Source organism: Scedosporium apiospermum (assembly GCF_000732125.1).
Source record: "Scedosporium apiospermum strain IHEM 14462 chromosome Unknown SEQ_SAPIO_0085, whole genome shotgun sequence".
Taxonomy (NCBI): domain Eukaryota; kingdom Fungi; phylum Ascomycota; class Sordariomycetes; order Microascales; family Microascaceae; genus Scedosporium; species Scedosporium apiospermum.
This window is the reverse complement of record NW_015971786.1, coordinates 574,532-594,490: the sequence shown is the minus strand read 5'-3', so window position 1 is coordinate 594,490 and position 19,959 is coordinate 574,532. Positions and strand designations below refer to the sequence as shown.

Below are 19,959 nucleotides of genomic sequence, written 5' to 3'. Positions count from 1 at the left end.
TTTGGTGAGGTTGCCAATTAGACTCTAGCATCAATCATAAACGTCATCTTGCTGCGACCAGTTTTGTTGGTCAATTAATGGGCGTAATTACTAATTACTAAGGCCCTGTAATTGCATGCTGAACCAAGACTGCAATTGTGCAGTTACAATTGTATTACTGGAACAATGTCACTACAAGTACAAAAATTGGTACTGTGATACTTTGGTACTTTCTGTCATTTCAACTCTCTTCGATGGACTGGAGATAGCTTCGACTTCGCACCCTCGCACCCATCCCACCTCCTCTCCTTTGCTCTCGCACTTTTGCTTATCAGCAACTGGCACAACAAATAACACATCATCGATCCCAGCAGGGAAACGCCTCCATTCACCTCTTGCTGGGGAGATTGGAACATTTCTTCCCTATGCCGCCGCCGAACGCCCAAGCTCCCACCAACGCGCCCAAAGCAAGCTCAACCGCACCGGAGATAGGACCTCCACCCAGCGGGCAGTCGCCCTCTCAGGAGGCGAAGCGACGACGCACCGTCGGCTCCGAATCTCGACAACCTTCCTCTGCGCCAGCGACGAAACGAGCCAAAATGTCCGATTCCTCGACTCAACTTCAACGCCCTATTCCCATAGGAACGGGGAAGGAACCTTTAGGCGCCTTCGGCCCCAAGAGCATGAGAACAGTTGTCAAAAAGATCGTGATTAAAAACCGGCGCCTCGATGGTTCCGGCCAGCAGGCCGATGCCGATACCTACTTCAATTCGTCGTGGGAGGAGATTTCGTCTGCGCTCAAAGCCGTTCTGCAGGGTGAAAGGCCGAGGATTCCGTTTGATCGGGTCTTTCGCAACGTCGAGGATCTTTGCAGACACAAGCGGGAGCAGGACGTTTACCGGAAGTTGATGGATCTCTGCGAGAAGTACCTCACAGAAGAGGTCTTGCCCTCCATCAAGGCCTCCGGCAAGGGGAGTGATGTGGAGATGCTCGAGGCTGTCCTTTCAGAGTGGGAAGTCTGGAGTGCGAAATCTGTTCGTTGCCCTGCTCTAATCCCGGCCCTCCCTACCTTACGTTTACCCTTACGACCCTTTTTGCTAGAGTCGCTGTCTCTACTGAGAGATTTCCCAGTTGCTAACAACTTTGGCCCGCTTTCAGAAGATAATCCGTTCTAGCTTTTCCTACCTCGATGCCAGTTACCTCGCGAGGAAGAAGGAGCTGCAGCAGATTAACGACGCGTTAATCTCGAGGTTCAAGAAAATGCTCTCGAGCGGTCCCGGCGCTAAGCTTGCCGATCGTCGGACCATTGCTCTAGTCGTAGCTGACGGCATGTGTCAGCTCATCCACTTCGATCGCACCGGTGACGATCGCTTCCAGCCACTGCTGCTGAGAGATGCAGTGTCAATGCTTCACATCTTTGGCGTGTACACGAGGTGGTTCGAACCGAGGCTGCTCGAGTCCTCCGCCGAGTATTTCAAGGAGTTCGCCAGTGAGCGCAGCATTGGTAGCCTCAAGGACTATATTAAGCAGTGTAGAATTCTGCTGGAGAACGAGACCCATCGCTGCGATGCCTACAACCTCGACAGCTCATCAAAACAGCAGCTGCTAGGCCTCGCACACAAGCATTTGATTCACGATCACCTCCAGAAACTGCTTGACCTCACCGGTATCTCGAGGCTCATCGAGGGCGGCGAGATCGATTCGATGGCAGCGTTGTATCAGCTTCTCAAGCTCTCCGGAGTCCATGATAAACTTAAGGAGCCGTGGGCCGGTTATATTAAGGATACTGGATCAGGCATTGTTCGAGACACAGACCGAGGCGACGAGATGGTGACAAGGCTCCTAAGTCTGCGCAGGTCCCTCGACCTGATTCTACGAGAGGCTTTCGATAAAGACGAGGACTTCCAGTGGACGTTGAGAGAGGCGTTCCGCTATTTCATGAATGAGAAGAAGAACACAGCAGTATGGGAGTCCGGTCAAGATAAGATTGGCGAAATGATCGCGAAGCACTTCGACCTGCTCCTCCGTGGAGGCCTCAAGGCTCTGCCAAGAGCCCTCTATGCGAACAGCACTGATCGTTTGGAAGCCGAATCCAAAGGCAAATCGACCGCTGCCGACGAGGATGGAGAGTTGGAGCACCAAATCGACCAAGCCATTGCTCTTTTCCGATTTGTCGAAGGAAAGGCTGCATTCGAAACCTTTTATAAGCGCGATCTAGCTCGCCGACTTCTCATGGACAGGAGCGCTAGCCAAGATGCCGAGAGGATGACGCTAAGCAAGCTTCGCGGTGAATGTGGGGCCAACTTTACGCACAACCTCGAGCAGATGTTCAAGGACAAGGCTCTGGCTAAGGACGAGATGGAATCGTACAAGCAGTCGTGCGATGCCGGCCAGTATAGAGTACCCTTCGATCTTCAGGTCATGATCCTTTCCGCGGCGGCATGGCCGTCTTATGATGATCTCAAGGTCAACATGCCGCCGGACGTCGCCAACCAGATTCTGCGGTTCGAGGACTACTACAAGCGCAAGCACAACGGACGCGTCCTCACCTGGAAGCACAGCCTCGGCCACTGCGCCATCACGGCGCGGTTTAAGCGAGGCGAGAAGGAACTCAACGTGTCGTTCCTCCAGGCCGTCGTGCTCCTGGCCTTTAACACAGTCGACGACGCCGAGGCCCTCACGTACCAGCAGATTTCCCAAATGACGAGCCTCTCGGGCGACGAGCTAGCCCGCACGCTCCAATCGCTGGCCTGCGGCAAGACCCGGGTACTGACGAAGCACCCTAAGGGCCGCGACGTCAACGAGACCGACACGTTCACGTTCAATCGGCTGTTCTGGGACGACCGGTACAAGATCAAGATCAACCAGATCCAGATGAAGGAGACCAAGGCGGAGAACAAGGCGACGCACGAGCGCATCGTCCAGGATCGACGACTGGAGACGCAGGCTGCCATTGTTCGCATCATGAAGTCGAGGAAAACTATGTCTCATGCGCTGTTGGTGGCTGAAGTTATTGATATGACTAAGAGCCGCGGACACGTCGATGCCGCGCAGATTAAGCAGGCGATCGAAAAGTAAGTAAAGCCGGTTATCCCAATTCTCTCCTCTTCCACTACCCCCACTGCCCTTTTCTAACTGTTTTCTCTCCTTTCTGCCAGCTTAATCGACAAGGACTACATGGAAAGAGAAGGCAATTCATACAGCTATCTCGCCTAAAAAAATAAAAAATAAAAAATGTCCCGCCGCGAATTCGGAAAAGACGCCGCGACTAACACCACGGTGCATGTACATGAGACGACGACATAATGACGGCTGGAGACGGTATATCACTACTTATTGTATTTCCAGTGGGAGTTATTGAGGCCCGCGACGAGGTTAGATGCCCAACTTGGCGTAACTATCACGGTGAGCTGGCGGCTCGAATTGGGCTAGTTTGGTTCCCTAATCTAGCCTTTTTGCAGGGCCTATATATATTGAAACTCCCGAGTTTCTCGCGCCCTTTTCTTCTAGGTAGTTACGAGGACAGCCCAGTTTGCTAGCCTATAATTGTACTAAATAAAGCCCATAATGTCGAGAGTTTTTGATGGCCCATCTTCTTCTCCTTTGCGAACTCAGTAAAATTGTTGTTGAAGCTTATCTAATCAGCGCGAAGCAATTCCGATTTGAACGGAAGACGATGGTGGGGCAATGAGGGGCAATGTTTCATCAAACAATTGAAGTCAATCCAATTGCCTAGAGAGAGAAGCTCCCGTGGGGTTATGTACTCCGTAGTGTATATAAGCGTGGGTTTACGAGGGATTGCGCTCTTTAGCTCCGATACCGTCCCCTGAACGAGAAGTCCATTGAGTTTGTTTCTAGATCTAGAGACAACATTGAACATTGAACCACACTCACTCTTTACACACTTGCAGCTTCGTGAACTATCATCACAAATCCCAATCCCATAATTCCTCTTGCAGATTACCCTACTTCCCCTCTAGAAGACTACGCGATCGTAAACCAAACAAGAAAGGTCAAGACGAAGAAGGAGAAAAATGTCCCACTACAAATTCACCGCCATCCCCGACATCTTCACCAGCTTCGGCGCCGCCTGCGCCGCCGACCCGACCCTCAAGATCACGACGCAGCCGGACCTGGCGCTGATCGCCCGCGCCTACGAGACGGACGATGCCGAGGACGAGAGCAACGGGACCTCGACGCAGTGGCAGCGGTTCGTAAAGTACGTCGAGGCGCTGAACGAGAAGGCGCCCGAGGGGACGTGCTACAAGGTTTTGTACTTGACGAGGCATGGGCAGGGGGATCATAATGTTATGCACGAGAAGGTTGGGACGGAGGCTTGGGATGTAAGTTTCGCTGAGGGGTTGAAACATTTTTAACCGCGAAAGAGGCTGGGGATCGTGGACTAACCACCTCGCAGAGCCACTGGAGCCTCCTAGAAGGTGACGGCACCGTATCCTGGGCCGACGCCCGCCTCACCCCCGAAGGCATCTCCCAAGCAACCTCGCTCTCGGCCTTCTGGACCGACCTCATCGAAAACGGCGCACCCTTCCCGCACTCGCTGTACACCTCCCCCCTGACGCGCTGCCTCCAAACCACGAAGCACATCTGGCACCCCATCTGCAACGCCCGCAACGCCCCCTTCAACCCGACCGTTAAGGAGCTCCTGCGCGAGCAGATTACGGATCATACCTGCGATAGGCGGAGCTCGCGATCCTACATTGTTGAGAACTTCCCCGAGTACCGCATCGAGGAGAGCTTTACCGAGACGGACGAGCTGTGGCGGGCTGATAGGTGGGAGCCTCTGCGGGAGCACGTGGAAAGGAAGCAGAAAGTGCTGGAGGATATCTTTGCGAATGATGAGGGCACATTCCTGTCGCTGTCGGTGCACTCGTTTGCTATCGCTGTGATCATGGCGGTGTGTAGGGCTGAGATGTATAGGGTGAAGGAGGGAACGTCAATTGGTTTGCTGGTGAAGGCCGAAAAGGTGGATGAGCCTCCCGTCATTGAGGTTGGTGAGAGGTTGGTGGGTTACTAGCTGTTTGTGCTGAAGGGTGAAAAGAGTGCCCGAGATATAGATGTCCAGGGTGATCCTGATTTCTGAGTCAAAAAAGACGAAATCAGATATGAAGGAACGAAAAACGACGATTGGGTATTGGTATAAACTCAAACTTCCGAAATAATAGAAACACACTCGAGAGATGCCACGCTGCTCCATGCCTTTAAAAACCATGAAATTCCCGCCGTACCATGTCCATTCATGACGCCTATCATGACCATTCGGTGTATATTCCGACCCGTCTCATCCTGATGCCATTGACGGTTATGAAATGAGAAAAGAAAACAAAAAGAAAAAAGAGGGAAAAAAAAGGGGGGGGGACAAGAATCACTTCTTTTGATCAAATCGCACTCTCCAGGGATACTTCTCCCGATCTCTTTTCTCGAGGACGAAGATCTGGTAGGTCGCTGGGAGCGGGGCAAACCGGGGGAAAACAAGTTCATCCGGTCTCCTGCCAATGCTGACGAACGGAGCGTCTCCGACAGTCTCGCCTTCGAAATCGGATCCTTCGTCCTCCCAATCCGAGTCATGGCAATCAAGAGGGGCAGGTCTTTCGATCGTGTCTCCGCGTTCCACAGCCTCAATCGAGTTGCTAATGGTTTGAGCCCAGAGGCGATCCTTGTCATCGACGCTCTGGGCCATACACTCTGAGCCAGAATCGTCCGGTCCATACCCGAATACGTCATCGAAATCCATGACCACCAGATGGGCGTATCTAACTTTGTTAGCGATGGTACTCCTGATGTCATTTAGGACTGTGGACCCTTCCGTGCCGATGGGCTCTTCCTGAGGAGCTGCTTCCGGTGGTTGTGGTCTCGAGATCTGCTGTGTCTTCGGCATTCGAGAGCTTGCCTCAGCAGTTTGCTCTGTTGTTTGTTCTGCAGGTTCGACTGCTGGCGGTTGAGACTTGTCCTGGTCGCGTCGCTCCTCTTCATCAGCATCATCGCTCTCCATCAACATCCTCGTCAATTCGAGTTGGTCATGCGTGGGCCATCGAGTTTTTGCATTTTCCATCCTCCTGGCTCCACAAATAGTGGCAGCATGGCGGAACAATGCCAAAGCATGGTCGGGCTGGCCCATTAGGTGAAACATCTTCCCCCGATACCAGCTGCATTTGATAGCTGCCGTAACGTCCTTGGCAGGCATGACCATATACTCCCTATGTAGAAGATCGTAGGCAATAATGGCTTCTGCCACATCACCGTTTTGCTCGTACAAGTGCGCGAGCGACTTGAGGATCCCGCGCCTCGCCTTACGGTCCGTAAGGAGCCCCGATCGATCGTCTTCAAGAGCCTTCCGGTATTGGAATATAGCCTCATCAACTCGGCCTGCCAGGCGCAAAGCGTGCGCCAAGCCTTTCCTAGTATCTCCGCGGAGGGCCGATAGCTCCAACGGGGGCCCCGCCAATGGGTCATCATCGTCCAAGAACAGACGCAGTATCAGGAGTAACTTCTTGTACGCGACGATGGCCCTATCATACTTGCCTAATTTCTTCAGGATGCGCGCATAGTAATACCGATTGACCACGACCACGAGATGACCGGGACCGAACTTGGCATCGCAGATCAAATGGATCCTTTTGCATAGTGATGTCAGCTCGCGGTACATTTGCTTCCTGTATAGCAACCGCCGAACCAAATACAGCAGTATCTGACCGTGTTCGTAGTGGATGAGACTATGAGCAACATTGATCTTCTCGTATTCCTTCATGGTTTCCTCACCCACATCGTCAATGACGAGAAGGCAGGCCAGGAGACGAAATCGAATGCTGTCTTCTTCCTCGTCTGGACGTTTCACAGGCTTATCCTTCCAGCGGAGTAACCTCCGCCAGATGATTACCGCATCATCGAAAAATCCACAGACGCTCAGGGCAAGCGCTAACTCTTTCTCCAGGCCGTATGGTGGCCCGAAGCCCTCGGCAGGCCTTTCCGCCAAAAGTTGTACCACGTTTACATAGAACGGGGCACCTATGACGGGCCGCAGCGCGAGATATGCCGTGGTGATTTCCACAAGATCGTATAGGCACCTCTCATGCCAAATATCTGGGTGGTGGACCAGCTTGAAAAGAACATTGTCCAGTCTGTCGTCATAGCTGCGTTGGCTCGGTTCTCCGATCAATGCCTTAAATGTGCGAAGAAGACTTGACGCATAAGCAGATACACCCAATCCTCGGTCGGGTGCACCGCGAACAGAGTAACATTGCAGCAACAGACAGAGGCAACGACCTAAATAAAATTGCTTCAACGAGCAGTCGGGAAGAGCATGAAATAATTCTCGCGAAATCTCAAGATCTTCAATGGCGGAATCAAAGTCTCGGCGGACGAGATGACCATGTCCCCGCGAAAGAAACGAAATGGGAACCACTATTGGATTAGGGTCGTCATCGTCGCCGGGCCGCTGGGTGCGTGAAATTACCGAGCTGGCCCAGCGGCCGGCAACCTTGGCGAGCCTGCGATTCCCACCCACTTTCAGGAGCTCTCCTCCAAGAAGAATAATAAAGTGGTGAAAGTCTTGGAGAAGCACGGCTTTCGGCCGTCGCTTCTGGATAGCCTTCCGCATTGATGGCATGACGAGAAGGCGCTTTGGCGAGAGCGGAGGACCATTCGATAAGGCAGTTGGAGGAAGGGAAGCCGACTCGGTCCAGTGGGGAGAGAAGTGTGTTGCGTGCAGTGAGGGAGTGGGTTAGAAAAAGGGCTTGATAATCGATCGACCTGGTCGAAGAAGGGCTGGTTTCGTGAAGCGCGGTCGGTTGGTGACGATGGTTGTGGCTGTGCTGGCAGCAAGGGATTGATCGGTGAATAGAATTCACGCCGCTAGGAGAAAATGCAATGTCAAATTAATAAGAACTTAGACAGCAAGGAGTCTCCTGGCAGAGTTTGGTTGCGTTGATTCAAAGGACCGGACGAGTCCAAGACATCGATCTACTAAGTTGCGGTTTGCGCTAGGCGGAGTGACTGGAGGTAACACAAGTGACCATCGCAGCATGCGTTGTTGGAATTTCAGTATTCGTGCTGGGCGCTTGGCCCCACGGCGTGTCGCGAAAGCTCCCGAATTTTCGCGAGACACGACAGGGCGGTAAGTGACATTCAAGGGAGGCGAGAGCGGACAAGGCTTTCGCGACCGCTTTCGAGTCAGTCCAGGAAGCAGTGCTGATGTAGGTGCCGATTTCGAGAAGAGACTGGGAACGCTGGCGGGCTCATGAGGTGCACCTCAACTGAATCAACGCCCAAATAGGCTGGGGACGGACATGACTTGGGTGAGGTCAGGGAGGTAGTCGAGATAAGCTCTAAGTAGCATTGAACTTTCTCCGTTGTCTTTATGACGCCCGAGAGACTTGGAGCTGGAGCCTAGCTTAGTCAGATAACATGTGCTTGACATTTCCTTGCTCTGAACTACACTAATGCCAACAATTGCAACGGCAGGTGCACTGGACTTGATTGCCCCACATTCGGAGCTCGAAGGAAGGTGCTGCCTTTGACGAAGTACAGCATGAATGGATGCTGGGAACTAGAGGGCCTCGACGAGATGAACCTCTTCATACCATCTATAAAACCAATTTCTATTTACCAACTTTCCCTAGACATGAGTGCCCGCTTGCAGGTCGGAGGGGTTGTGTCGTCGGCTCTTCAAGTTCACTCTGTAGGCGGGTCGTAAGGCACAAAATACAGGCGGGTCCCCGCCGAAAGTCCCCGCCGAATGCGGGGCCCTTGGCGTTTTCAACTTTAATCCTACGGTATAACCCCTGCAGCCCTGCGGCGCAGTCACTCTAGTGTAATTAATGCACACCACCTGTGTATAGGGAATAAATTAGAATTACAACTAGTTGGGTGGTAGCACAAGAAGGGGGTCTCCGTCTGGCAAGGACTGCGCCTGCCGCTTCATTTTGTTTGTTGGTTGCAGTGGTTCCCTGACTCCGCCCTGTAGGCATCCATCCATGATCCCACTATTTGCTCACAGTCCCCCGTTTGACTCACCCGGCGGGACGGAGCACAGGGATCAATTGCCGTTGAAGCTAGTCTACCATTGAAGCTAGTCTATTCAGCCGTACAAGTTCTTCTCAGCTCCCTTTAAAAACAGCCCAAGGCCCCCCTGCGGTGCCACCAGTCGACTTTGCCCGTCCATCTCTCTTCTGGCCTTGAAGAAGTTGACTTGACTTCACCCTATCTAGACCCTTTCAATACCATCAGACGCGAGGCGAGACATCGCCCTACCGCTGATCATGGCGAATGAAGAAGTACAGTCCCAAGAGCCCTGGTTCCTGAAATATGGTTTCTCAGTCCGCTTCCCTACTCACCCTGCACTCACCATGTCGGATGGCGAATTTGCAAAGTTCATCGAGAGTGATCTTCATCCCCAGGAAGTGAGCAAGGAGGTGGAAATGAAGGACTTGCCTACCGAGAAAGAGGCGCAGAGCGGCGCCTCCGCACCGGGCCAGCCATTTATGAAGGCCCTCCTATCCGAACGTCGCCCTCCTCAACTAGGCCCCAACATGACAGTCACCGAGAACCTAGACCCGACCCACGCAACGGCAGGCAACCCGCTCGTTGATCTCTTTTTCGACCTAGAGAATACTGTCCAAGGGCCAAGGCTTAAGGAGATCCTTGATGCCGCTTGGGCCTATGATCCTCTCGCTACGCTCAAAATCATCTTCAATTCACGTTCGATTCATCTCGGCAAGGGGTCCAGAATAAGCTTTTACATGTCTGCAGGCTGGCTGGCAAAGAACCATCCTCGCACTCTTCTCAACAACCTCCGATGGATTAGCAGGCCCGTTATCGAGAAGAAGGCCTCCGCAGAAGGGACCTCTCCAGGCGAGGGTGACGAGGATGCCATGGTGATTGTGTCTGCTGAGGATGCCTCTGGCGAGATTGATGAAACAGCCACTCACGACGTCCCCAATGGTGTTGCGCATGGCTACTGGAAGGATCTGTTGAATCTCCTAGCTCTGAGTGCCAACGGTGTCCTCGATGCGGAGACGTCTCCTAGGACTATCCTCAACATAACCGATAAACAGTCACGTGGTACGGAAGAGGAAGCTCGTGCTAAGCGCCACGAAATTCGGGATGAACGCCATAGCCGGGCTATTGAGAAATTCAATAGCGATGCCTTCCACCGTGCCCTGCATCTAACTGTCGCCAGGCTATTCGCTGCGCAGCTAAGGAAGGATCTAGACCTGCTCCACAGCTCAGATGCCCGAGCTAAGGGGAAGATCTCTCTGTGCGCGAAATGGGCGCCTTCCCATGAGCGATTCCATGACAGGCATACAATCATCGTGTCCTCTATCGCAGAGATTCTCCACCCAATGCCGAACCTCCAGGCTTTGTTGGAAAACGATGCCGCACTTGCAGGTGACGCAAATAAGCAGCGAGAAATCTATCTGCGACATGTTCGTGAAGAATACCGAAAGTCAATCTCTGCTTTGCGGAAGCATTTGGACATTGTTGAGCGGAATTTGTCAGCCAAGGCATACGCAAACATCAAATACGACCGTATCCCATCTGCTGCCATGAATCGCTACGTGGATGTCTTCATCAAGCGAGATGAGGAGCGTTTTGTCGCATATTCCGAACGAGTTGCAAGCGGAAAGGCCAAGATCAGCGGTGCAACGTTGCTGCCTAGCGTCCTTGTGAAAGATGCAGGCTTGCGATATCAAGTTAAAAAGCAGAATGTCGTCAAGCAGAAAATTATAGACGGGCAGTGGAAGGCACTAGTCCAGCGGATCAAGGATTCGGGTAGCCTCGAGTCATCCATCGCCGTCTGCGACGTGAGCGGCAGCATGTTTTCCCCTGAGTTGGCTGATAAAACCGTTCCGTTGCACTCCGCAATCGGCCTATCTCTCCTGATAGCCGAGGTCGCAAAGCCGCCCTTCAACGGAGCATTCATTACCTTCAGTGAGTCACCGTCGGTCTGCCAAATCGACCTGTCACAGACGTTCTCGGAGAAGATTAGCTTCATGTCACGGGCTGACTGGGGTATGAGCACCAATTTCGTTGGCGTCTTCGAGGACCTTATCCTCCCCATGGCCAAGAGTAACAACTTGAAGCAAGAGGACATGGTTAAGAGGGTTTTCGTTTTCAGTGACATGCATTTCAACCATGCCTCGGGCCGTCCTCATGTGTGGTCAACGTCATACGAGCGAGTCGTGGGAAAGTTCAAGGAGGCCGGATACGAAATGCCAGAGCTTGTGTTCTGGAACTTGGCCGGCGGCCGTGGACATGGCGCACCGAAGCCGGTGACGTCTGATGAGCCAGGTACTGCTCTCGTGTCGGGATACTCGCAGGGTATGTTGAAGGTGTTCCTGGACGGCGGCGGCTTCGAGGACCCTGCAGAAGAAGAGACCATCGTCGCGGAGGAGACTGCCGATGCGGATGGAGGAGCTGTCAAGGTCACCAAGGAGCAGGAAAAGACTGACCCAGCCAGCTTGGTGAAGAAGGCAATTAGCCACAAGTCGTATTCTATGCTTGAAGTTGTCGATTAATGATTTACGAAGTTATGTTTCCTTGTATGAGTTCTACAGTTACCCAGAGAAAAATGGCGGACGAAAATAGGAACAAATATTTTTAATACAATGGATTCCTTACCACTTTACCTGACCTACAATTTAAAGACCAAATTGCTGAGAGTTCCCAAGACAAGATGGAAAATGTGCAGGCAGATATCTTGAGATTCTTCTTCATCCCGTGGTCCCCGATCAATCTGATTCATACAGCCTATTATGCAATTAAGCATGGTGGTAATGAGGAGATGTTGCCGTTAGTGTCTTATCGATAAGGAATGCCCTAACACCAAAGTGGAAGGCGGGGTTGATACAATGAGGTACATGAGTACTGCCAAGCAACGAACGACGACGACCAACACCAGCTCCCCAGCTCCAGCTCCAGCTCCCAATAATAGGCAACCTCGAAACTCCAGAGCAGCACATCAGGTCTTCGAGAAGTCTTCCAGGCTAGCTCCTTTAATGAAACCGACCTAATCCTACGGCTTACATCGTCGCATCATAACAGCAAATCCACTACGATGGATATTGCTCTGAAATCATGGGGTAGGAACTGGAGAGGGCTCACCCGACCTAGTTGATCTCCACGTACTAACCCCGTTCGTTCTTTCAGAGCTTGACAACAATGTCAAGCTGATAGATCCGAAGCGAGATGCACTCTACATCCACGATCCCGCCGCCGAGAAGGAGCTGACGAACGCGAAGCCATGGACGAAAGATATCAACTACTTCAAGCACGTCCGCATAAGTGCCGTAGCCCTCATCAAGATGGTCATGCACGCTCGCTCCGGAGGCGCTCTTGAGATCATGGGCTGTATGCAAGGCTACATTACCGGTGACACGTTCGTCATCACTGATGCGTTCCGGCTGCCTGTCGAGGGTACGGAGACACGGGTTAATGCGCAGTCTGACGCCAACGAATACCTGATCGAATACACGGAGCTTTCGAGAGCTCAGGGAAGGACGGAAAACGTCGTGGGATGGTATCATAGCCATCCTGGATACGGATGCTGGTTGAGCGGCATCGATGTTGAGACCCAAATGATGCAGCAGCAGTTTACGGATCCGTTCCTCGCCGTCGTTATCGACCCCGACCGAACCATCAACGCTGGAAAGGTAGAGATTGGTGCTTTCAGGACGTATCCTCCCAACCACAAGGCATCGGGGAATGCTTCTCCTGGAAGCAAGTCCGAGACCCAGGCTGTCCCTCTTGCCAAGATCGCCGAGTTTGGTGCTCATGCGGGCAAGTACTACAGCCTTGAGATTTCACACTTCAAGAGCACGCTTGACAGCCATCTTCTTGACCTCCTATGGCAAAAGTACTGGGTCCAAACGCTGAGCGCCAACCCACTCCTGACAAACCGAGACTATGGAAACAAGCAAATACTAGATCTCAGCTCTAAGATTTCGGAGGCTACCAGGAACCTGATTCGTGCGAGGCCTCAAGCAGGCCTGTATTCAGGCCGGACGGGCGTGGACAAGGCGCTAGAGAAGGTCGCGAAGGATAGCAGCATGATTGCCACAAGAGAGAAGGCAGGATTACTGGCGGCGGATGTTAAAGTGAAGGTGTTTGATGATCCTTCTGTCAAAACTGAGTAGAAGCGCTCGATGGTGATTGCTCGCTGGAGCATATCATTTCTTCTCAGCGCCGATTCCTCGATTCCTTTCCTTTCACGTTACTCTCGTGGCGGGCGTTCGGTTTATTTAAGTAGAACGAACCTACAGAAACAAGCATTTAAATGCTACGACTTTAAACATTTCAAAATATTCTTCTGCCTCAAGACAACATTCTCTGTGTTATTTCGTATCCAGTGCTGGATTACTCGTGAGCTCTTTGTTTGGTAGTCTACACTAAACACTGCTTGTTTCCTGGGAGATGGTGGCAGGCGGGCTCAACTATTTTGATGGCTCCTGCCATAACTTCTAAACCATCACAATGTAAGCTGAGGAAGGATGGAGGGAGGTAGTGACCTCTTTCCTGTCCAGTTCCTCCACGAAAACAAATCCTTTTATTTTCCTCTTGCCCTTTCTCATCGCGTTCCCTCTCACTCTCCAAGCACAAACCTATCATCCTCCTATTGCATCCATCGATCCCATTGCATTCTTTCAGTGGCATCTATTTTCCTTAAAAATGCCTAAACCCAAGCCAAAGCACAATAAGGGCAAGGGCAAGAAGAAGCCCGGCCGAGGCTCCAAGCACACTCAGACTCCTAACCCACCAGATAACAACCAGGGTCGTGATCCCGTTTATAACGATGTGGCTAGTCAGGCTGGCAGTGTCACTGAACCTCCCAATGTTACGGAAGTGACTGTTATTCAGGGCTATGAGCAATTTGCTTTGACTCACCGGGGCAAGAGCAACAGCTCCAACATTGCCACACCTTCTATTGTCATCGCAGACTCTACAGATGATGTAGGCTCACCTAACACGGGAGCGTCAGTAAGTTTTAAAACTTCTTTTCCTTGACCTTTTCTGAGACCCAAGCTAATTTATTGTCAATGGAGAGCCATGACGAGGAGGATAGTTTCATGACTCAGCCGAAACAGGAATCGAGTCCTTCCACACCAGGCGGGAACGACAGAAGCTCTTCCACAGTGAATCAGATGAACGATGATACCGAGGCCTTTAATGAGCCGAGTCAGTCCGCCGAGTGCCAGTCACAGGTTTCAAGTTCGCATTCCCGGCTCCGTCAGGCCCAGGACCACCACAGCAGCCTCGCGGAACCAGACTCCTCCAAGGGCCGCGCTATTAATGCTCAGCCTATCGAATCCATGACGTCTCTTTCCACGAAGAAACCCGCGGGGCATGGTGCCGATAGAGATGGCATTGGTGGGGCCAGTAATCCTGACATCGTCGGCGAAGGTCAAGACGGTGATCAAGAGATGACTATGGATATTCCTCTCAACTGGCTGACGGGAACCTCCCACACTGGGAGCCTGTTCTATGCAAAACACTGCAGAAAGACAGCTTTTCCGGATTCTCTCTGCACCTTGTGTTTGCGCCGGGGAGGCTCCTTCTGTGCGAGTTGCAAAGCAAGATATTGCGGCGACACCTGCCGCAGATCTGACTGGCGCGTTCACAAAGGTGTGTGCAGCCAGTTTAAGTCCCTCGGTCCCAACGACCGACCTTCTGACGAGCACTTCCTCGCAATGGTGCTTCCGACGGCAAAGACGACACCCGATTTAGTATGGTGCCGAATGATAGAGGACTGTCACAAGCTCGAGATCTCACATCCCGATATCCTGGATCTGGCCGGCGACGGCGACGGAGGCCAACCCATCATTGGAAATACAACACATGTGAACAACAGCAAGGGGACAGGTGGAGCCTTTCTTGGGCATGGGTTGGCGATGGTTGATGTATTTGGCTTGAAGTCTTCAATGCACAGGGGTCTTGTGAACATCAATAGTTGTATTCATGCCTTGACCGCCCCTGGCGCCCTCAGGTTTCACATGGGGCCGTGGGTCGTCTTCGCCTTTGAGCCGGACGACACTGGAAAGCCAAAGAAAGGCATTGATGTTGTTCCGAGAGACTGGCGACATATCGCGGATTATTTGATCTTTGATCCGTCGAACCCGTTTCTTAGAGAGGTCCCGAGGGTTCCTCTACAAGTCCTCTATGGCACGAAGCTCAGCGACGTTACCAACCCCGCGCTTTCACTCGTTTCCTCAATTGAAGGCGAAATCGAAAACGTTTACGTTCCGATTTTCGACTGGCCCTACACCGGACCGTCCACACTTCCCTTTCAGCTTGGCCTCCCCTGGAAGACCCGATACATCAGGGCTGCTCCAGCTGCTAAACCCCAGCCACATATGCGCTACCTAAAGCAATACTTCCGGCGGGAGTACGGAGCGGACTCGAGCCGGTGGTCTTCAACTGAGGACAATAATTGTGTAACCATGATCGTCTTAGCCATCGGCAAGGACCGCGTTGTTCACAAGGAACACGTCGTCGCCTTCAACAAGTATCTTGATTTCTCCCTCAAGAGAAAGATCGTTCCCTCGCGGGACGGCTTCATGGACTACTGGCAAAAGCACCGGAGAGTTCTTTTGCTGAGGGACAACGTGAACTACCTTGATACGCCCTACCACGGGCCCCCACGCTTCGAGGAGCTCGTGCGTTACGATGGTGAGGACGAACGTTACCGCAAAGCCATGATGAACCTTCTTGGTTATTTTGCTTCCAAAGGTTGGAAGATGGCTGTTAGAGAGGAGAACGGTGTCCTCGTTCCCGACGACGTCGTCGCACCTTTCGACGTAGAGGGTGACTGGGAGTTCACTGAGGATCTCAAAGTGAAGACCGAGCTTCCATATCAGACTTAAAGACGACCTGGGAATCCATTTATCCGCTTGAAGAACACGCCTCAGGCATTCTAGAGGTTTCGTTTTTTTTTTTCTTGTGCGTTTCTATGCCTATGGCACATTGAGCGGAAAATCGGTTGTTTGGGAAGACTGTTGCCTTGTCTTCCAGAGCTAGCGAGTCTGCTGAAGTCGTGCCTTGAACATGACGGAGGCGTATGGTACCCAGTTCTTTAGAAGCGGATTATTGATGTTATTTTCTTTTATGCTTTTGTTCAATACCCAGGTGAAACGGCGTGGCACAAAGTTGTCATGTGCCGTGAAGTCCCAGCGATGAAGGAGGGTTAGGAATTCACGAAAGGCTCACAAGAAGACATCTAGTTTGTCGTCCTCGTAAAAAAAAAAAAAAAAAAAGAGATAGAAAAATTGAAAGCTTTTTTAAAAACACACGAAACAAGCGTAAAACCCTGTACCATCCACAATCACCGTTTCAAAGTCTTTTGTTTCTCAGCGTTCGTAGCAACATTCCTTCCCTCAACCAGTAAACCCTTCCTCTTCCTCACCCCATCCATATACTTCTTCGCCAAAAGCTCCCTATCAGCAAGCTCGCCCAGATCCTCGAGATCATCTTCCGTAAACGGCTGCCACAACGGATCCTCGTCGAAGATCTCAAACCCAGCAAAGATAAGCTGCGGCTGCGCGGCGCCACTCGTGCGTTTCCGCATCTCGTCCGCAAAGCCGAAGGACTCGGCGGCGGGCATCATGGCCTGGATGGTAAAGAACGGCGTTCCTTCCTTCATGGCCTCGTTTACCACGCGGCCGCGACGGCGGGTGAGCACGTCGTTGACGCGGCCGAGGACGTCCATCGAGGCTTGGATCTCGACGGTGTACATGGCGAGCATGAGGCGGGGGGACCAGTCCAGGAAACCGGCGTAGATGGACTTTTGGACCATTTTGATGATTTCGCCCGTGAGGCGGCCGATGTTTGTAGATTGGTCTTCTTCGCCGCTCCCGTTGGCGCTGGTGACGGAAATGTCGTCGATGAAGACGGCTACGCCGCGCATCGGTTCGTTGCAGAGAGGGCCTTGGGCCGTGGCCAATTGGAACGCGTGACCGATCTTGTCGCTGAAGGGGTTGCGGTGGTCGGCGCCTTCGCGGGTCTTATTGGCGGTTGTGAGGAGGTGGGTGAGGGTGTGGTCTTTGGTGGCGTCGATGAGGATGTTGGGACCAGTTCTTCGGGGGCCGAAGGCGGAGATGTTTTCGACTACGCCTTTCCAGGATCGTTCTCTCGTCTTTTCTTTCTCGAGGGTGTCTTGCAGTTGTTGTTTGAACTCATCGAGGGATAGTCCCTTGGAAGTGACGACCTCGCCGTCATCGTCTACGCCTTCATCGTCACCGGCCTCCTCCTCTTTCTCTGCATCAGACTTGAGTCGGGAATAGAGCTGACGAATAGTAGAGGCGCTTTTGACTAGGAATTCGGACGTTCCCACGGGAAGCGGTCGTACATGCAGCTTAATTGTTATTTGTTTCGTGCCTGTCGAAGTGACAACGGTACCACGACCAAGTTCCTTGTTTGCCGGCGGCCGCATCTCCTCGGCTCTCACAATAGTCTCCCTGTAGGGCACGATGGGCGCACCGACTTGGATCTCGCAGCGCGCGAACCTCTCTTGGAGGTCCTTGATGCATCGCTCAAGATGCAGTTCTCCGGCGGTCAGTAGGACATGCTCACCGCTTTCGAACTGTTCGTATTCCGCGCATGGGTCGCTCTGCACCAGAAGGTGGAGACCGTCGATCATCTTGTCGAGATCTGCCGGGTTTTCTGGTTCAAGTGCGACTCGGACGATGGGCTTGCCGGCAAGGTTTACGCCAGCGAGGTTGACGGCGCCCTCAGCCACGCTGCACAATGTTCCGGACTTGAGGACGCGTCCCTCGAGACCACCAATTCCGAAGACGACACCAGCAGGCACCGTGTCGAGGGCCTCGAGGTTACGACCCATAAACATGTATAGGTTGGTGACGGTAACTTTCTGTAACTCTTCGGCGTTTTCATCCGCCGGAGACCATTTTGGCGGAACCACATACAGCTCGTCCCCGATGGATAGAGTGCCAGAGTAGATCCTTGCAAAACCGATAAGGTGTTCCCGATCAAGTTTGAGCTCTTCAGTAACCTCCTCGGGTGTAGTATGAATATTCAACGAGTCTAGTGCTTGCGTAAGATCATTCTCTGTCTCGGTAGACGCAGCGAGTGCCCTTGCTGCTTCAACCCGCTTTTTACGAGCCAACTCTCTCGCCTCCTCGCTGCTCATCTGTCCTGGTCGGCGTTTATTCTGTGGGAGTTCGCTTTCGGGAACAGACACCATCTTGCTAACATATGCGACAACGGGGTCTGATTTCGCCTTCTTGAACTTGATCATGGCTTCGCGTACGGCCGGGTTTATCTTGGCGCCTCCTGGGGAATCATCCAAGAGGTCGGGAACTCTTTCGGCTTGAGCCGCATTTGGGGACGGCAAAGACTCGACAACAGAGACGAGAAGAGCAGTCGAGAGGGGCAGCCAAGCGGCGAAGACGGTAGTTAGGAGAAGACGAGGGTCCCTTGAGCGGAGGACATGAGGCGCAACCGTAATGTTGAGAGTCTTGGTGACCTTCTCTAGCAACTCGGGATCGCTCTTACCGTTGGGTCCTCCCGTCGTTGCTTTGTACACCGTCCAGATGGGTTCTAGAACCAACTGGACAAAGAGTGGCTTCAGCGCTCTCCCCTTGAGGTGTTTGGGGCTGAGCAGCTTCTTCGTCTTCGGGTCAAGATAAAAGTTTCCCCAAAGAACCTTCTCCAAGTTTGCACGGTTGATACCGAGCTTCTTTTCATACATGCCCGAGAATTGGCGGACGGTAAACGCCCAGCCGTCTATAGCGCTGCCGAAAATGACATTGTTCTTTTCTGGGGCAAAGTAGAGGTCCTCATCATCGGCCTCTTGATATTGGCCTGCGAGTGGATCACTTTGTTCTGTCGCAGTTTGAGCACCCTTAGCAGCAACACGCCTCTCCATAGTCTCTCGCCAATTCAGGTCCTCCTCCATGCGATCTCCCTGGAAGAAGCTACCGAGAACGGCGTTTACCTGCTCGAGCAGTCGGCTAAGGTGTTGGTATGCCTCGTCTGGCGTCATTTGAAGCTCCGTAATCAAACGATCCATCTTGTTAATGACAAGGAGAGGCTTAAGCTTCTCGATCCATACTTGTCTAAGCACGGTAACTGTTTGACTGCATACGCCCTCGACAGCGTCCACTAAGACGATGGCCCCATCACATAACCGGGATGCAGTGGAGACCTCACTGCTGAAATCGATATGGCCGGGAGAGTCAATAAGATTTACCAAATACTCTTTTGGTATGGGTTTCGCGTCCGGACTCGTCCTCTTGAGCATAGAAAAATAGAGGGAGATGGCCGAAGACTCCATAGTAATGCCTCGTAGTTGCTCGTCTGGTCTCGAGTCGAGGTACCTGATCTTGCCGGCTAGTTTGGGAGAAATGATGCCATTTGTGGCCAGGAGAGCGTCCGTTAAGGACGTCTTGCCATGGTCAACATGGGCCAAGATACAGATCTATATCGAAGCTCACTTAGTATGAAGTTGGAAGAGGTGTCGTCTGGAGGAACTCACATTTCTGACATCATCTGCACTATTTTGCAGGCTTGCCAGCTTCTCTTGCGAAACGATTGGCATTTTGACGTGAATGCGAAAGGGAAAAAAAGCAGAGCACAATGGTAAAAGACAGGCTCTCTAAACAACAGTACGGAAATGAGAAAGGGTATAAAATAGTTACTTTGAAGAAGTCCGGAGCCCAAACAGAGGCTTACAGATCAAGACTTCTATGAAGAGTCACTCGGTAAGAACAATCAATGAAGCGAAATACCCCGCCATAAAAATCTTGGTTGACAAAGCCACAATCGCAAACACTTGGACTCGCCCCCCACCATCGAGGCATCGGATCATAGGGCTAGGCATCACGCAGGAACGGGAATGTTGCTGGAGGGAATTCGCCACCTAGATCTGCTGCTGAAGGCTCATACGAAGGCAATTTATTCTACGCTGACTACTGCGACGGAAAGGTTTTAGAAGCTTGGCCTACAATTGTA

The 19,959-nt window shown here is 52.2% G+C and overlaps 5 protein-coding genes and 2 pseudogenes across 5 annotated transcripts; 5 read left to right on the top strand and 2 right to left on the bottom strand.

Annotated features, from left to right (window-relative positions):
• Window positions 1-404: 404 nt before the first annotated feature.
• On the top strand, window positions 405-3,195 carry SAPIO_CDS2181 (Ubiquitin ligase subunit; the record flags this gene model as incomplete). The annotated part of the gene is made up of 3 exons (XM_016785282.1): window positions 405-1,013; window positions 1,138-3,053; window positions 3,138-3,195. The coding sequence occupies 3 exons, from the start codon at window positions 405-407 to the stop codon at window positions 3,193-3,195; spliced, it is 2,583 nt and encodes an 860-aa protein (XP_016645160.1).
• An 818-nt stretch (window positions 3,196-4,013) lies between these two features.
• Window positions 4,014-5,014, top strand: SAPIO_CDS2180 (putative phosphoglycerate mutase; the record flags this gene model as incomplete). The annotated part of the gene is made up of 2 exons (XM_016785281.1): window positions 4,014-4,322; window positions 4,397-5,014. The coding sequence occupies 2 exons, from the start codon at window positions 4,014-4,016 to the stop codon at window positions 5,012-5,014; spliced, it is 927 nt and encodes a 308-aa protein (XP_016645159.1).
• A 348-nt stretch (window positions 5,015-5,362) lies between these two features.
• Window positions 5,363-7,603, bottom strand: SAPIO_CDS2179 (annotated as a pseudogene; the record flags this gene model as incomplete).
• Window positions 7,604-9,341: 1,738 nt separating this feature from the next.
• Window positions 9,342-11,513, top strand: SAPIO_CDS2178 (annotated as a pseudogene; the record flags this gene model as incomplete).
• A 539-nt stretch (window positions 11,514-12,052) lies between these two features.
• SAPIO_CDS2177 (COP9 signalosome complex subunit 5) lies at window positions 12,053-13,130 on the top strand (the record flags this gene model as incomplete). The annotated part of the gene is made up of 2 exons (XM_016785280.1): window positions 12,053-12,077; window positions 12,145-13,130. 2 exons carry the CDS (start codon window positions 12,053-12,055, stop codon window positions 13,128-13,130), a joined length of 1,011 nt encoding a protein of 336 aa, XP_016645158.1.
• Window positions 13,131-13,662: 532 nt separating this feature from the next.
• SAPIO_CDS2176 (uncharacterized protein) lies at window positions 13,663-15,854 on the top strand (the record flags this gene model as incomplete). The annotated part of the gene is made up of 2 exons (XM_016785279.1): window positions 13,663-13,971; window positions 14,037-15,854. 2 exons carry the CDS (start codon window positions 13,663-13,665, stop codon window positions 15,852-15,854), a joined length of 2,127 nt encoding a protein of 708 aa, XP_016645157.1.
• Window positions 15,855-16,312: 458 nt separating this feature from the next.
• Window positions 16,313-19,546, bottom strand: SAPIO_CDS2175 (Ribosome assembly protein 1; the record flags this gene model as incomplete). The annotated part of the gene is made up of 2 exons (XM_016785278.1): window positions 16,313-19,426; window positions 19,484-19,546. The coding sequence occupies 2 exons, from the start codon at window positions 19,544-19,546 to the stop codon at window positions 16,313-16,315; spliced, it is 3,177 nt and encodes a 1,058-aa protein (XP_016645156.1).
• Between the last annotated feature and the right edge of the window lie 413 nt (window positions 19,547-19,959).